The following is an 18,263-nucleotide window of genomic DNA, read 5'->3' on the forward strand; positions in this document are numbered from 1 at the left end:
GCCAGAGGGACTTACCGTTGTGGGTGGCCCAGGTAATCGACATGATTCCAGGGGCTGCCGCTTCATGAAAGCAGATTCGGTCTTGCCCAAATGGAGACCTAGTTCTAGAGTAAACTTAGCCTCTAATTTATTTCTCATGAGGGAGACTACAGAATGTAACCAAAATATATTTATTTCAATCCTTTATAATAAAAAATAGATCCTTTTCATATTAAACAATATCCAGCCACTTCCATAATCACCTGACAGAAATGACCTCGCTTCCCGTAAACACCAAGGTACTGATTAGCTAACGTGTCTCATGAAAACAGCTGCCTTGTTTTGTTCCGGCCTTGTTGTGGAAATGAGTGCGGACAGTCCCGACTCCTCCTTTCCGGTGCCGTTCTTTTGGCCCACCGCTGCTCCTTCGCTGGGGCCTCGGGGATCAGGGTTTCCAGCAGAATTCCACAGGGTTGGAACCGTGGGAAAAGGGAACTGGAATAACAACTCCCTGTCTGTGCAGTTCCTGGAGGACATCTAGTATTGAGTCCAATTCCACCCGAAATTTTTCCAGCTCTTGATTCTTTAGCTGTGCGAGCCTTTTCCACTTTTCCATTTCCTTGATCTGCTCAGTTTCAACTACCTGCCTTGTTTGCTGTATGATCTGCAAATTAAAGTAGTACCAAAGGACAAAGTCAGAGTGGGCAGCAGTGGTGAGAGATCTCTTAGGATAAGTGGGAAGAGCAAAAGCCCAGAGAGAGACAGATTTATTAGGCCCCTTTCAGTTGTGGTTTGGTTTTGTCCCGTGGACAGGAGCCCTTCCAAGATGGTGGCTGCTCTCTCTCAACAAGAGATTTAACCCATTTTGTGGATAGCCTCGACCCCAATAAAGGTGGGTAACATCTGTCCCACTCCCAAACTGCAGATCGGGTAACTTCTGTAAATGTCTCCGTACGACAGAAAGTCAGACCTCTGTATTTTGCAAAGCCTTATCCCAGTCGCCTGGATTTAATGTTCACCACGATGGGAGGGGCAATTTGGAGCCATGAGCTGTAAGAAGTCAGGGTACAGACAGTCAGGCCACAGCCTGACAGGACCTGCGGGAAACAGCTTCATAAAACAGGAAAATTAATTTGCCGACTCTACCTGCTGGAGTTCTTGCTCTCTTTGTGTATGTCTGATTTCCATGAGTTTGAGTTTCCTTTCCAGGCCCAGGAAATGTTTCATCTCAGGAGTGTGACTTTCTTCAGCTGTGCGCAGTTCTTCTAAGAGTTTTGTCATCTAAAGTTGGAAGCACCAAGATTTCCTGCCGAGTTCGTTCTCTAGGGAACCGGTTCCTCCCTCTTCTCCCCACCGGCCGCAGAGAGACCAAGCACCGACCCGCCAGGAGACCTGGGAAACCTGTCCACTCTGGTCCCAGCGTGACTGGGTCACCTCCAGGTAAGGGGATCCCTAAGGGGTCCAAATGGCTCTGGAGTTGAACGGAGGGAGACTCAGGCAGTGGCCCTGGGCTGTTTGCCTTGCTGTGGGTATTGCCCTTTCAGGTGGGGAGCTGGAGTTACTCCACGCTGAATCCAGCAATGCAGCCCCCATATGGCCTGGAAAGCTGCACCACCCAGTCCTTGGCTTTGCCCTTCAGACGGTCCCCCAGGGGCAATTTTTCTGCTCATCTGCCCTCACAGTTGTCCATTCATCCAACTAACACCTTTGAGTGCTTAGGTGCTTAGGCACTGTGGGTCTTACACCAGGAGAAAATCAAAAGAGAAGCAGGGTGGCCTAGCAGAACGAGCACAGGCCTGGGAGTCAGAGGACCTGATTTGAATCCCAATTCTGCCACATGTCTGTTGTGTGATCTTGTCACTTAAACTCTGTGCCTCAATTACCTAATCTGTAAATTGGGGATTAAAACCATGAGCCCCACTTGGGACATGGACTCTGTCCAACCTGATTAGCTTGCATCTACACCAACACTTGGTAAGCACTTAAATACCATTTAAAAACAAAACAAAACAATCCTAGGGCAGCTACTGCAAGATCTTGGGGGCTGGTTTAAGTTTTCCTTATTGCCTCAATTTCAATTGTGGTACTTTAATATATTTGAAATTTGGATTCTGGACTGGAGAGTTTGAGAGAGTCTCTCAGGCCCCTCGAGGGTATTTTAAAAACTGCTCATGCAGAGGAGGGAGAAATGCTTTTGGGAGAAGAAATTAACTTAGTACTGCTCAAGATCTCCACCCACCAGAGAGAGTTGCTTCCCGGTAAGCTGGGAAATGAATCAATGGTATTTACTGAGGACTTACTGTGTGCAGAGCACGGGGCATCAAAGGGGCCAAAAAGCAGACATTAGCATTCAGAACTTGGCCTGGGAGAAGTGCAGATCCTTTATTAAAACCTCAGCTCTTCCCCATGTAATTAACTGATACCTACCTGAGAAGTTGTATTTCCTGGGATTTTATTTACACAAATTTTAAGGGTTGCAAAACCCATATGGAAATAGGGATTTGGGGCAAGGTACCTCAAAGGGCAGAAATGATGGTTTAAAAAAAATAATTTACCTCTTTCTGGAGAATTTCCTCTCGAACCTGAGAAACGGCCAGGGCCTCTTGACATCGCTGTAGCTCATTAACTTGTTCTTGGAGATGCGTTATTAAGACCTAGGGGGATGTTTTTAATATGCTTCATTATAATAGGTCTGGATCAGCTATGGGAAAAAATACAAGCTCATTGTTTTCATGCTATTTTCTCTATTCTGATTACTGGCATCAAGAAATGAAGGGCTGGTAAAAATAAACCCAGAGAGCATAATAAACAACCCAATTCCATTGTAAGAAAGACCATAATAAAAGTGTCAGAGAAGCAGCGTAGGCATGGGGCCTGAGAGTCAGAAAGACCTGAATTCTACTCCTGGCTCTGCCACTTGTCTGCTCTGTGACTTTGGGCAAGTCAGTTAACTTCTCTCTGTCTGTTACCTCAACTATAAAATGGGGATTAAGACTGTGAGCCCCATGTGGGACGGGGACTGTGTCCAACCCCTTTTGCTGGATAGAGATTGTGTCTATCTGTTGCTGAATTGTACTTTCCAAGCGCTTAGTACAGTGCTCTGCACACAGTAGGCACTCAATAAATATGATTGAATCAATGAATGAATAGATCCCAATGCTCAGAACAGTGCCTGGCACATAAGTATTTAACAACTACCACAATCATTATTAAGTGGAAGGGATAAGGTTTTTTGTTCTGTTCAGACCGTGAGAAAGTGGATACATTGTATCCAGTGCTTAGTACTGTGTACTGCCCATAGTAAGCGTTCAATACCTTCGTTTGATTGATTAGCAGGACATGTTGCTTTTCAGGACCCTCCATTTCTGAATCAAACCTTTGTTATGATGCTCACGGACATCATCCCTCAACACCTCACTGTGGGATTTGGTTAGCTTTAGTAACAGAAAACTCAGCCCAGCCTCCCTCCAGGATTTAGGTCCCTGTGCTGGACCTCGGCCCAGGAAGTTTCCCCTGAGGTCCCTTGGCTTAGGTTGTTGGGAGGGACTGGACCGGGCCCTGCTTAACAAGGTTAGTTTGTGGCTTACACTGTGACAAGCACTGTATGTACTAAGAGCACATTCAAGGTAATCAGCTCAGAAACAGCCTCTGTCTTCCATGGAACTCAAAGTCTAAGGGAGTGGGAAAACTATTTAATCCTGATTTTAAAGGTGAGGAAACTGAGGCACAGAGAAGTTAAGTGACTTGCCCAAAGTTACCCTGCAGGTACCTGATGGACCCGGGATTTGAACCAAGATCCCCTAACTCCCAGGCCCTTGCTTTTTTCTTGCTGAATCTTTCTCTTTCTTTCCTGCTTCTCCTAATGTCTGATTTCCTTCTCACAGACTCTCCCTCTGCTCCTCCTCAGCTCCCCGCATCACTGCCTTGAAGAAACACACGCAAGCTGAATGCCCAGGAAAAATCGAAAGCAGATGGAAGAAGAGAGGGACTCGAGGCTCTGACTGATGAAAGCTAAAGTAAGTTAAGATAAGTAAAGTGCTCAAGATGAACGAAAAAACATAAATGCTAATGATGGCTGTTGAATAGTCAGATGCATCCAGGGAGGGGGGAATTAAATCAGGGAAGCTCTTTGGAGATGGTGAGCTGGTAGGAGGGCTTTGAAGGTGGACCTAGCTATAGCCTGGCAGATTTGAGGGGAGGGAATTCCTACGAATTATAGGAAAAAGGGGCAAAGGAACTGGGGCCACCTAAATGTGAGGGTCAGGGAGAAAGTAGCCGCCCACTGGGACATTAATCCAGCCTAGCAGAGGCAAAGATGGGCCCTGCAGGCCTAAGCCATGTGGCATCCTTCCCTCTCCCCAACTTCCAGAGCCTGGTCTAATCCCAAACCTAGGGACAGCCTCAGCTCTTTTCCAACCCCTTTCCTGGCTTTCTAGCCCCAGGATTGAGGTGCCAGGAGAACAGCTCTAGACCAAGCCACTCTCCTCTCTCCTCCACCCACTCCTGTCTCCTGACTTGTAAGCAGTGAAAATAGCACCAGGCCTGGCAAACACCGAACACACCCACATCCCCAAGGGAAGTGTTGGTGGATGCATATGGTGTGGTCAGGACTGGCTGTCCACAGTGACCCTTTTGCCACCTCACACTAGTAGCTAAACTTCATAGTGAACAGAGAGATCTTTAATAGAAAAGGCAGCAGCTGTAATCACCCCTACCCCAGATGGCACAGGCAGCCTGACCACAGCTCTTTGGCCTCCACCTACAATGCTTTCATGTGATTTTCCTCAATACATTTTAATAATCTGACGATTGAAAATCATGTTCACAATTCTTTTAAAAATGCTCCGTAGCTAGCCCTTGGAAACCTTCCCCCGGCAAAGACAAAATCATGAGATGTGAACAGCAGTGTTATTTACCTCTTGAGTTGCTACTTTACGATTTAGTTCGGCTACCCTGGAGGAAGAATTTTCAATGGCATGCTGGCAAATAAGCTTCTCTACTTCCCTCTGATGAGAGGCTTTTAGGGCTGCCAGGTGTTCTGCTGTTTCTTCTCTGGTTCTGTAAAGCAAATACAAGAAAGCCCCACACATCAGCCCTTCCTTGTCTTCTACTGATGTGCAATCTGTAAAAAGCCAAGGCCTCCTCGTGCAATCAGGGCCATTCCACTGCCAGAGACATGGAGCTACTGTTAATATTTCATTCCCATCAAAGGCTCTCACCCCTCATTTATGGCCCTTACAGCTTTTGGATTCAATTTTCATTGGGAGAAGTAAATTTTCTGATTTCAGCTTTTTCAGACAGCTTAAAAACAAAGGCACAGTTCAGCTTGTCCTGGACCGTGCTGATGAATAATTCACTCTTTCCTGAGGTGATGTGCCGGTCCAGAAGCAGCAGCATAGTAGTGGAAGTAAACTTATCTTTACAGAGCAGTTCAGTTCAAAGTTGCCTGAGATCTTTGGTGATGAAAGAACAATTCTGCCTGAAAGGTACTGGGTCTGACGCAGGAGAGATGAGAAAAATTGCTCACTTGCTTGAGAGGCACAAATCCTTTTTGACCACCAGGGTACCATTTGGGAAGAGAAAGATGTAACTGAGGAAATAAATATCCCAATCTGGAGGTTCTTACAAGAAATGGACAATTTATTGCCTTTTCTCTGGAAGGAATTGACCCAATCTTTCATGATAAAGTGTCAGTGCCTGATGCAGTGCCTTGGTGGTAGAGGCGAGGGGAGACAAGACTAATGGAGGCTTGAGAATTCAAACTTCATATCTCCTCCTGAGTAGCTCCCTAATGAACCTGGAGTTCTTGGGGGGTTTTCTGAATTGGAGATGGGATACTTTCCTCAGCTTGCCCTGATTCTGACTCTACAAAATTCTGTAGAGAATGGTATTCACACATCTGAGATGAAGTGGCAAACCCCCAAAACAGGGGAGGATGTGAAAAGGAGTGAGGGGAGGGGACAGAGAAGGGTGAGTTTTACCTTTCCTACCACTGACAAGGTTCTCAGGATGGGTCAGTCCATTTAGCTGGGTTAGATCAGAGGCACAGTGACCTATCCTGAGGGAGGGGAATGTCCCCTAAGGCCATCATACAATTGCGCCAGTGACACAGCCTATATAACTTACCTTGTCTCCTGAGGAAAGTGGCAGAGGTGGTTGCCGCAGTTGCCTTGCTTCTGTTGGGCCCTGTTGGGGCTGTGAATTAGTCAGAGTTTCTGGTACAAATGAAAACAATGAATTCTCAGCTGTACCAGAAATTCCTGTTGAGGCCTGACCCCGGCAGTGCTTTTAGAGCTGATGGTGATGGTGGCAGGAATAGCAGCAATAACTGAAGAGAAGAACGAGGTGGACTCCTCCTCTGCCCTGTGGCAGCAGTTGCTACTGACCCTGCTGTCGGCACCCGGCTACCCCAGCTGAAAATCACACCCTGAACAGGTCCTACCCTTTGCCTGGAACTCTCTCCCAACTTCACATCACACCCGGCAGATCATAGCTCTCCCCATCTTCAAAGGCCTTCTAAAATCACATCTCCTCCGGGAGTTTTAACTGATTAATTTCTCGACGCCTCATCCAGCCCCCCTCAACTGCTACTTCAACACTTCTGCACCACCTATGCATTTGGGTACACCCCAGAGAACAGCCTTACACTTTACTACCTCTTCCTACCAGTAATTTATTGTAGGATCCTTCTGCCCAGCTAAATTGTAAGCTCTTTGAAGGCAGGGTCATGTCTGCTTGGTACATGTAAGCCTTTATTACAGCGCTCTGCACAGAGTAGGTACTCAATAGGGAGGATGACGAAGAATGATATTTTAGATGATTGGGCTTCAAGAGACCTGACTGCTGATTATTAACCTTGGTTTTTAGTGATTGATTGTTTAATCAAATCCAAGGTTCAGGGCCAGTGAAAGCAATTTAAAATTTTTTCACTTAGTCATTAACAGACAATATCTGTTGTGACACTTAAGTCAACACTTCTCAAATCATTCCTCGTCACCCAACCTAACAAAAACCACTCACCTCAACCAACAGTGGCCCGAGTTCTCTTTCCCTAATGAGATTTTCTTTGATGACTGACAGTTGTAAATGGGTGGATTTCTAATTTTTAAAATGCCAATAAGTGGAACCTGTTAACTATTGGTCTTTAGGCATTTTGCTTTTTGGTTTTAACCATCAGTCGCTCCCCTGTGTGTTTTAATAAATGTTCTAGTTTAACATTTTACCTTCTCACAGTATCTTCAGAACGAACCAATGCTGCTTCAGACTTCACTTTCTGTTCACTCATCTCCAAAGCCAGTTTCTCTAGCTCATCTTTTAACATGGAGTTTTCTTGTAAAACTTCTGAAATATGAGAATCGGCAAAGGCCTGGGGCCGGTATAGTTTGTTATCCAGTGCTCCTGGGAGGGGTTCAGCGATGTTTGATTTCCTTTTGTTTCCAGACAAAACTTCTTTCATCTTCTTGGCAGACTTTTCCTGACTGCTCATTTTGCCACTTGTGTTCTGATCAGACAACATTCTTCTTCTCTCTCTTTGCAGTCTCTCCACTGTTTTGGTACGGTCTTGAATTTCTTTGTCTTTGGCAACTAATTCTTGATTGAGTCTTGCCAATCTGGCCTTTGTGTGGGCTTCTTCCACTTGGAATTCTATTGCCTGGAAATCTTGATCCCCTCTTTCACTTTTCTGGAGCTCTAACTGGGCATTTTGCTTTTTAAGTGCTTCTATTTCAGCTTCAAGGTTTCTTACAGTGACTTGATGGGCTTCCTTCACATCACAGAGCTCTTGCTCCAGGGCCTTAACTGGGCTGTTGTTTTGTTTTGGCGGCTCCTCCATTAACTTATGTGAAAGTAGCTGCTCAAGCTCTTCTATTCTCCGCTCATACTGAATCTGGAAAAGAACACAACTATAAATTGCACATCTCTGGGACTGGTTAAGTCTTACAAGTATTTCAATCAAGCATATTTATTTAGTGCTCACTGTGTGCTGAGAACTGCACTAAGTGCTTGGGAGAGAACAATCTAACAGAGTTGGTAATCACGTCCTATGTCCCGCGATGGTTGACTACATGCATGGACTGGTCTTATTCAGTAACGGCGTTTAGCTCCTGTGGTTATTATGTTATCTAACTTTACTGGAGGAGGAGCCTGTAAAAGAGGTGGAGAATGAGCAGTTGGAGAGATAGGAGAACTAGGAGAGGACAATGTCAGTGAAGAGGTTGGACAATATTTCCAGAAGGGTCAATCAAAAGTGTCGAAGGCAGCAGAGAGGTTGAAGACGATTAGGATGGAGTAGAGGTCTTTGGATTTGGCAAGGAGATGATCATTGGTATGATAATGCAGTAATTGGTACAACAGTACAATATAGAATATATATAGAATACAGGCATTTCTGTGTGTTTGGTAATCAGTTTACTCAGTTTGGCCACAGTGTGTGTTTTCATTACATGTTTTGCCTGGAACACAGATGCAGAATTAGGGTTTAGTTCGGTGCTCGGCACACAGTAAGCGATCAATAAATGTCATTAATTGATTAAAAAAAAAACCTACCGCACACATACATGCTGCAAACACTGTATCACAATGTGACTTTTCCTCAACACAGGATTATGCAAGAATGTATTCCTTGTGTTACAGGAAAACTGATGTTCCTAGCTAATGCATTAACTGGGATATTTGTTACGCACTTATTATTTTGCTAAGTACTGTGATAGATACAGGATAATTAGAATAAGCCTGTCCATGTCCCACACAGGGCTCAAAGACTAAGGGGGAGGAGAAGAGGAATTTACTCGCCACTTTGCGGATGAGCAAACTGAGATACAGAGAAGATGAGTGACTCGCCCAAGGCCACAGAGCAGGTAAGTGGTGGAGCCAGGACTAGAACTCAGGTCTCCTTTTTTCTAGTTCTGTGCTCTTTCCGCTAGGTTGCACTGCTTCTCCTCATCCAGTTAAACCTGTAAGCCTGCCAACCATGGTGTGTTTTCACTAGATTTGAAGAATAAAACTCTTACTTTGATACACCACTAATGACAAAATCCTGTGGGGACTTTCAATCAGTGTTTTCATGATGACATAGGAGTGTGCAAATGAGAGGGGGTTTACCCAGAGAGTCAATGACAGCTTTAGTTAAGAACCAATTCCTGCCAGAAAATAATCCAGATTTGTGGTCAATAATAGTTGCTATGAAACCTAATTACCTTTATTTTTTGAAATTGCTGTTCCATGGTTCGGAGACTTTTCTTTGCTTCTTCATCTTTGCCCTCAAGATCAGCTTCCAATTTTCTTATTCTTTTTTCCATAAATTCAACTCTGTTTTTGGTTGAAGTATCCCCATCTCCTTCTGCAGATGCAGCAAAGATTAAGGCAGGCAAAGAGTTTGGATATCTTCTTTTTAGAATTCCTTCCATTTCTTTAACCTATTAAAAAAAGGCTACGTGAAAATATGGAAGTCTAGAACCACTCTTCAGACACATAAAATCAAGCACTTTTACACATTTTATTTTTTCTACTTTTAACTTTCCCTGAGATAGTGGGTTCTGGTTTAGTTTTTTTTACTATGGTGGGAGAGTAAATATAAGAGGGAGGTTTGCTAGCTGGGCAGATGGTGAGATGAGATGACATGTCCATGTATCTCCTAACCTAAACAAAATCCTCTCTCCATTCCACTGTGCTGTCCAGCCATTGCCCTGTCTCCCTCCTGCCATTCTTGTCCAATCCTTCAAAAGGGTTGTGTATACACTACCTCCACTTCATCTCCCCCAAACTAAAGCATTCAGAAAGGGGCCTGGATCTTTTTGGAATGTAATGTGTTTATGAAAAGTCACAGTTACAACTTAAGTATACACCTAAACTGGTGCATGAATAAAAGCTTCAGGTCCTGGAAATTAGCGACAACTTACCAGGTTTCACACTGAAAGAGCAACTGGCAAAATTGATTATTAAAAACCCAAATGTAGTGTCCACTTTAAAAGACAAAAAAAAGCATTTGAGGGGATAATCAAGCTTTAACCAAAATGGAGAGATTATTAAGAAATTATTCAAGTGACTGAGACTAGCTTTACAAATATTCCTGCCAAGTTTTGCCGTGCTTGGACTTCGGGGAAATTTTACATTCACAGAAACGACTGCATATTTTTAAATGTACAGAGTCTTTGGCAGATCTCATATAATGCTTTTTAACCCTTCTGGGAATTTGTAACAAAATAATTGCTTTTATTCACAGTGAGGATTCACTACTCACGTCGACCTGAGACAGGTGTATTTTTTAGGAGTTTTGTTGGTGTCGGTTTAACACTAGCAGAGGTTGCTTTGGAATCACGTCCATAACACACACCTCTCAGCCCTGTTTGCCAAAGCCTGATGCCAGCAGGTTTTCCCCGGGGGCAGGAAGACTTTCTGGCTTTCCCAGCCTCTGGCAGTGTTTCACCACATTGCTGCTTCCCTTCGGGAGGAAGGAGCAGGGTCTGGGGTGAGTTAGGCTGGGAATAGAACAAGGGGTGAAGGGGTGGGGACACATACCAGTGCCACAAAACTCACTAGTAGCGGCTCTCATTCAGGCCAAGTTCTGGGCCACTTACCACACAAAGATGCTAGCTGTATTACCTCAATACTGCTATACTGTGACAAAAAAGTACCATTAGTTTCTCTAAGTAATAGTAGCTAACAAAGTAAATCTGCTTTGGGGCAACTGTGTGTGGCCTCTGTAATGACTTTTATCTGCCCAATAGATTTGTCTTGTGCACACATTTCCATTTGCCTGTGAATGTCACTAATTTGACAGGGGCAAAAGGCACATCAGTGTCATTTACTTTTGTACACCCAAAGTAAATTTTTGCTATTTTAAGGAAATCATTTACATTTGTTAAGGGACAGATGTTAATGGAAAAATTATTCCATTGATTTCATTCTGTAAGTTACAGCTTTTCTTCCCTTTCCCTTCTGCAGGTTAACTTGCATAAAATGATGTTATACAATCACTTGTATTAGAATAGCCTTGTAAATTCAGGGCAGGCAATATGAAATGTCTTGTGATTTTGGCTTCTAAGTACAAACATTTTCATAAATCATAAAAGAAATGCCACTCTTACATGAATTTCATTAGCACCATTTGTACTACTTTTGAGTTGGAGAAGAGTGAGGTTATTTTTAACCAATCCTGTCATTATCTATTTCATCTATACAAATCTGCAAATATGATATATTCCAGAACAACTTGATAATCATTAAAATATAGTTCAAGATCAGGTTTGAGCTCAATTTAAAAGGGTTTAATAATGACAGTTGTATATACCCACCCCAAAGAAACCAAGCAAAACCTACATTAAACAAAAGCTGAAAAAGATCTATCCTAAAAGAATTGTGATTTAACCAACAGAAATTAGAAGACTAATTTCTGAAGAATAAAACACAAACGAGCAACTTTGGACCATTTTATATTTCTAGCTGATATATCTCATATTTAGCTTTCATTTCACAGTTAAATATTCTTCTCATTATACATCTTTCTTCCTCACTGTTGCACACAAAACGTGTCAGCCAAGGACAGAGCTGGGGAAATGAGCCCCTTAGTTCTTTTCCTCCTTCTGTGACTGACTCTCTGGGCATTTTTGCTTAAATCTGGTCATCTGATTTAAAGTACTTGCCAGGAAGCCAAGAAAGAGGCCGGGGTTCTAGACAGCCCCTACCACTGACAAACTGAGTTTCTTTAGGCTTCAGTAGCTACAGGGGTAACAGATTCTTCTCCTCCTTTTCCTCTACCCTCATCAAATTTTACAATTCCAAGAATAACCCTCATTTTCTCAAAGAAATCTAGCGAAACTCATTAGAAGGTCACATCAACGATTCATCGGGCCCAGTGTTCTGGTCTCTTAGCGGCAAAAAGATCCTTGGAAGAACCACGTGTTTCTTGAGGGGCACACAGCGAACTTTACACTCACTGGCCACATTAATCGAGCCCTCGGAGTAGAATCGCAAGACCCAAATAGTAGCATTTTGAGCACTTTCTGAGTGCAAGAGCTATCTATCTAAAAGTTTGGACACCATTACAGCTTTGGAAACTTTCAGTTTGGTATGAACTTGGTTTACAAAAGCCACACTCACCTTTCTGCTTCTGTCTCTATTTTTTCTTAGTATTAATAATAATAATGATAATAATAATGGTATTTGTTAAGTGCTTCCTATGTGCCAGGCACTGTGCTAAATACTGGGATAGGTACAAGATAAACAGTTTGGACACAGTCCCAGTCCCAAGTGGGGCTACAAATACTGTGCCCCCATTTTACCAATGAAAAAAACTGAGGCATGGAGAAAAGTGACTTCTGAAGCAGCCAAGTGGCAGAACTGGGATTAGCACTCAGGTTCTCCTTTATCACCCGTGCATTGTTGGATTTAAATTCTTCTAAACACTGCATTTTGACCAAAATTTCTTGGGTTGTATATAGACTGGTATAGAATCTTGGTCTTCTATAGGCAGTTTTCTTTATGTGGGTCCAAGAACATTCATCTACTAATTCTACCGTACTCTCCTAAGTGGTTAGTACAGTGCTCTGCACATAGGACTCATAGACTATCCATTGACTGATAATACTGAGCTAACCCTTTGTGCATAAAGCACACCAATACACGCTCTTATAGGCTCCTCAATGCATCCTCAAGGACGATGGCACAGAATGGGCTGAATAAGATAATATGAAATTTACTTTTATGTGTACCTGTCGTTGAAGATCTTGAATTTTTTTAGCATCGACCGCTCTGTCCTTTAGGCGTATCTTCTGTTGTGCAGACTGATCTCCGGCTTCTGTTTTCAGCTTCTCAACCTAGTCAGAAAAGGAAAAATGCAAACCAGAAAGTCATTGGAATTAGCATCCTAGAACGATCCTGTCTATATGATCTCAAGCTTCTATTTCCATGGCACTTGGAAATGGTGCTCTTCACCTGCCCAAGCCACTTGATCACTTGAGAGTTCTTTAGGCTTCAGAGCTGGGAAGCCAAGGTGAGTGTAAGTTTGGCTTCCTACTTAGTTCTGACATTGCAACATACAACAAAGAGATCAGGATTCTGAGTTGCTAATCTGACGTAAGTCAGACTGGATAAATGGAGAGCAGTAGCGGTTGGTGAGAAAATTTCATTATCAGCATTATTTGCAAGCCTCCTGGCAACTGAAAGTTGAAGACAATGTGGTCGTTGAACCAAAGCTATTCTAACTGATTTCAATTACCTGAAGTTTGAGTTTCTCAATTTCTTCATTGGCTTCTCTAAGTCGAGTTGCGTCTTTATCCAGAAGATCCTGGTTTTCGGCATACCACTGCAATCTCTTCTGCAGACGGCCAATTTCTTGTTTGTGGGTTTCTTCTACAATCTTTATCTTATACTCTTTCTCATCTACAAGGTAAAATATCTCCAATTAGGAAAGGAAAAAAATGGGTTTTTTGGGGGGAAAAAAGTGACCTGCCTGATTTGAAATGCAATCCAAATATCCAAAGTTAAATTTCTAGAAAAACAACTTAGAGCTACCAGTCCATGGGTTTTACCACAAGGTTTAGGTCAGCTGATGGATCTGGTTAGACTTCTCATTACTCAACCTCAGGAGTTAGAACAGTGACTGCTGGGAAGCTGTAAAATTGGGGTCCTCCTGCTGCAAAAGGCGGAACACACAAAGGGATCCTAGTCAGATCCTCCTTAACCAAAACAAAGAGTTTGTTTCCATCTGAACAGTGGGGAGATAGGATACAGGGATCCCTGTTATAAGGCTCTTCTTTTAGTGTTCTTCCATTGATAGGGCTATTACATTTTAATGGCTATTTCCTACAGCTAATACTCTGGGTATGCAGCCCTGGCTAAGTTTACCTTGGCTCAAACCCCTCACCTCTCCCCTCTCAATCTTTGAAGTGCTATGACTGACTGGAACAAAGAGATGAAAAACACATTTCAGTAACGCTTTGTCCTCTTTTGGCAACAAATAAGAAGAGCTCCTTAGGGTGTCTTTTTGATGAATATTTTGCAAAAGATAATACTTTTGAAAATATTATAATTCTTTAAAAAAAATAAGTACTTATATTAATGTCTGTCTCTCCCTTTAATCTGTAAGCCCATTGTGGGCAGGGAGCATATCTACTAACTGTTGTATTGTACTCTCCAAAGCACATAGTACAGTGCTTTGTACACAGTAAGTGATCAACAAATACCATATTGTGTTTTATTATTGTTTTAATATATTTATATTATTTTGGTCTTTTGGGGGAATCTTGGGAATGCATTAGTGTTCTTCACATTATTTCCTATGGAAAACTGTACTTTGCTTAAAACTCTTTGGTTTACCACTATTTCCATGGAACCAAATGGGAGGGCTAATCGAGGTGAAACAAACCTTTAGGGTAGGTAAATTAGTGAGAACGCTGTAGAACTACATCAAAAATAGACAGGAAGGTAGATGGGACTGATTAACCAAATGAACTTAAGTGCCTGAAAAGTGCTTTGAACCAGCAATCCATACAACTTTCCTATTTTTGCCTCACTGATAGATTAATATTGCTGTTTGTATATTTCCAATAGAGGAAAGAAGACAGAGAGATCCTTAATGGTCAGAAGTAAACTTTCATGTGGAACTGAAAAGGAATTGGAGAGCCTGGGGGATGACTTGGAAATCAACAGATCAATGATTGGTATTTTTTGAGCACTTGCTATGTGCTGTGCACTTGCTATGTGCACAGCACTGTACTAAGCACTTGGCAAAGTACAATACAACAAAGTTGGCAGACATGTTCCCTGTCCACAATGAGCTTCACAGATCAGAGATGAGAAGAAAGGGAAATGTATTACATCAATGAGAAGGGCATGTTATTTTAGCAGAGGCATTTGGACCTGAATTTAGAGAAGCAAAATGAAGGGCAAGGAGGCTAAGGAAAATAAGATGATTGCTACAATTAAAGGAAGCATTTATTTTCTATGAAATCTGGTACAACTCATTTAGAATTCACATAAGTAAAATTCAACTAAAATGTTCAAATCAATCGTACTTATTGAGCGCTTACTATGTGCAGAGCACTGAACTAACTGTGTGCAAGAGTACAATGCAACAAAATTAGCAGACATGTTCCCGGTCCATAACAAGCTTAAATTAGGTTTAAGAACTGGCAATACAACTAAGAAAAGTGAAGTTTTATAAGGCAAGCCCACTTCAAAAGCTTCGGCATATCCTTCACTAAAATCAAGAGCAAAATTTCATCTCTGTTTTTCTGCTTCTAGTATAGAGTGAGAACAATCACCAATGTAAGCAATGACCTTCTCAGCCAAGATTTTACCTGAAGTGTAAACAACTTGATCCTTAGCCAGGTCTCTTTCTCTCTTCATCTGGCCCAAGTCCACTTCAAGGGCTTGTTTGTCTTGCTTTAGTCGTTTTAGTTCTTCTTGCAAATTGCTGTTTTCTTTCTTAATGAAGAATACAGCAAAATGAAAAGCAAACCCATATTTTCCAGGAAACCGACTTCTAAAATCATCCTCTGCCTACCACTTTAACTGGGTACAGAGCTATCATCTCCTATATCAATCTTGAGAAATTTCAAAATAGACATATACTACATAGATATGCTGCAGGATTTTCAAATTGGCATTTCACTTTGAGAAAACACTCTAGTTTTCCATCACCATAAGGCAAATTTAACTTGGCTTAAACACCTCCCTCTTCCTCCCTGACAACATTTTGCATTTTGACACACTTAAGTGGAGATTAAAATGGATACAAAATCCATTTTCGCTACATATTTACCCTGGAATTTGCTCATGTAACAATATTTACTGTGTTCTTTTACCATAGTTTTTATTGCATTTATATAGTTTGGCTCAATTTTTTGAATCTTGGAAAAGCATTAATGCATTTTGTGATATTTCCTTATTTAGTATTTTCACTTTACCCTATATTTTCATGGAACTGAATAAGAGCAGTCCAATCATCTTATGCACCACTGACCATTATAAATGCGATTGCAAACTCCTAATTCATAATTGATCAAGTTTCTCTTAATTCAGTCAATTTGAATAATGGTCAATTCCAGCAGTGGTACTGCTTATAACATCCTGTGTTCCTCAACTAAACTCAACACTACAAGTAATGACAAACTATTTGCTTTGTTGACTGTTGTTACCAAAACAAATATTAGAACTCATTTGCTCTGAGAAATGAATACTAAGATTTATTCAAATATTCTACTGCTGATAGGACAAATCAGTCTACTTTTAATCTCTTTTCTGACCATTTCCAAGAGGCTTATTAAAAACAGTGAATTAGTGAAAGAATCTAAGACCACAGTTGGTGGTAGACATAGGATGTGTTCCATTTAAGAAGGTTTACAGGATAGAAATATAAGTAGGTACCAGAGTAGGTTGGATAAATTCACAGGGGCCAGGGCCATAAAGTTTACTGGATGGAAAGGTAGGAATGCAGAGGGAAAGGTTTGGGATATTGGATGCAGTTGTGTGCCCAGGAGGACAATCATCAAATGTTTCCTCCTTCCATCTTGTTGCCAATGCAAAATCCTGGGATGGCTGACTGGATGAATGGACTGGTCTTATTCAGTAATGGCATTTATTTCCTTTGGTTATTATGCTATATAACTTTACAAGTTTAGTCTTAACAGCTAGGTGAACTCTTAACAGCTAGGTGAACCAAGTTAAAAGAACAAGCTAGTCTTATGTTCATGATTTACTATGGTATACTTTGTAAGTCCACATATTTTCATTGGTTTTAAGACTGGAAAAAGCTCAAGCCATTTATTTACCTGGACTGCTCGAAGATCCGTCAGCAGTTCTGTAAAACTCATGTTTCTTTTTGGCTCTGGATCTTGAGCTACTTGAGATGGGAAGGCGCTTTTATGTAGCTGTTCTCTGATTTGATATGAAAAAGAAAACACATTGACACTTTATTATGGAGCACTCCGCTTCAAGATAATGAGAAATATTATTTGGAAAGGAATTTGAAAATGTACACAGACAAAAACTTAAAGAGAATCTTAGATGCTGATGTGCCAACAGCTTCATCTTTTGGAAGAAAAGAAATATAGAAGGTTAAAAGGTTAACGGGGTATATGCTTTTTCATCTTTTTAAGGTACCAGTTTACAGTTCAATTATTAAAGGAAAATTAAAGAGGGGCTTGACATATGCATTATAAATATATAAAAATATGGAATACACATATTGTCAAAGCTCTAAAAGCATGAGGTCTACATATTTTGATTGAGCAAAACTCTGGGAAAGCCTGATGAGGAACTGATGGTCTCAACATTTTCACAAAGACTGCCCCTTTAGAGTCAATGTGCTCGCAGTATACAGCATTGAGTGTTGTTTTCACTTTTGCCTCAGCTCTGACAGGCATAGTATACTACTGTGGAACAGTTTCAGACCCTGGAGGAGTTTTGTGGGCAGCCAACTGCTACGAGGAAAGTGTCAGAATTTAGATCCACTCATGTCAAATGCCTTGTCAAAGAAAGTAAAAACTGTTTAAAAGTCAGCAGAAGAGCAAGGGAGGTCATATCCCCCACGCCACACAACAATTCTGAGTACTCCATGATCTGCTCTGGGAACTGTTCCAGAAGGACTCTGGCTAAGGTTCTACTGGCAATGTAAAGCAGAGAAATGACACAAGTTACCTCATTTCCACCTATCTAGGGAGTCCTTTCAGTGTATCCCCTCCCAGTTTGTAGATGCCGATGCTTTATCATTTTTATGGCTCTGACTGTGGAGGCGATTTCCTCGACTGTTGGAACGAAGGCCATACCTTGACAGGTTGAGAGTGCCTGTTCCTTGTAAAGCCTTGTCTTCGTAAGAAAAAGTTATGGTAAGAGAATATTGACATGCTGTTGCTCTCTTCACAGGATTTGCCCTACCTCTTTACCTTGCCCAGGCTGACTTACACATTGGCTGATGCAATCAAAACTAAAAGTTCCAATAATCACAATGAACCATAAACAACATTTAGCATTGCTCACTGCTTCTCAGTTTCAACCATTTCTCATTGTGGAAAATGCTACTAAACGAATACTAACATGCTTAAAATACGATCGTTCTCCCCAACCACTATAATCAAAAGTAAAAACACACTAAATGTAGTTTACACTTTACATGATTTAAAACGTACTTTAAGACTAAAGTTCAGAAGGACTCACTTCAGAGAAGCCAGTTCGTTCAATAAACACTGATTTTCTTTGAACATCTTTTCCTCATTGGCCTTGTTTTGGGCATGGAGTTCTTTCCCTTGCTTATATAATCTTTCATTTTCCTTTCAAAAAAATGAAAA

At 41.6% G+C, this 18,263-nt stretch overlaps 1 protein-coding gene across 2 annotated transcripts in view; it reads right to left on the reverse strand.

The window, feature by feature from the left end:
- Positions 1-154: 154 nt before the first annotated feature.
- CEP162 (centrosomal protein 162) overlaps positions 155-18,263 on the reverse strand; it is a 55,031-nt gene continuing 36,922 nt past the window's right edge. The window contains exons 17-27 of one of the 2 annotated variants that reach the window (XM_007670734.3): positions 18,133-18,245; positions 16,749-16,854; positions 15,276-15,402; positions 13,193-13,356; positions 12,687-12,791; positions 9,174-9,392; positions 7,203-7,864; positions 4,896-5,037; positions 2,535-2,633; positions 1,126-1,260; positions 155-643 (exon numbers count right to left, since the gene is read on the reverse strand). In XM_007670734.3, the coding sequence (XP_007668924.2) occupies positions 425-643; positions 1,126-1,260; positions 2,535-2,633; positions 4,896-5,037; positions 7,203-7,864; positions 9,174-9,392; positions 12,687-12,791; positions 13,193-13,356; positions 15,276-15,402; positions 16,749-16,854; positions 18,133-18,245 (2,091 nt within the window). In that variant the 3' untranslated portion in view covers positions 155-424. Of the gene's footprint in view, positions 644-1,125; positions 1,261-2,534; positions 2,681-4,895; positions 5,038-7,202; positions 7,865-9,173; positions 9,393-12,686; positions 12,792-13,192; positions 13,357-15,275; positions 15,403-16,748; positions 16,855-18,132; positions 18,246-18,263 lie in introns of those variants that run through there. The other variant, XM_029047198.2, reaches the window with a different exon arrangement.

The sequence above is a fragment of the Ornithorhynchus anatinus genome, chromosome 19 (assembly GCF_004115215.2).
Source record: "Ornithorhynchus anatinus isolate Pmale09 chromosome 19, mOrnAna1.pri.v4, whole genome shotgun sequence".
NCBI lineage: Eukaryota > Metazoa > Chordata > Mammalia > Monotremata > Ornithorhynchidae > Ornithorhynchus > Ornithorhynchus anatinus.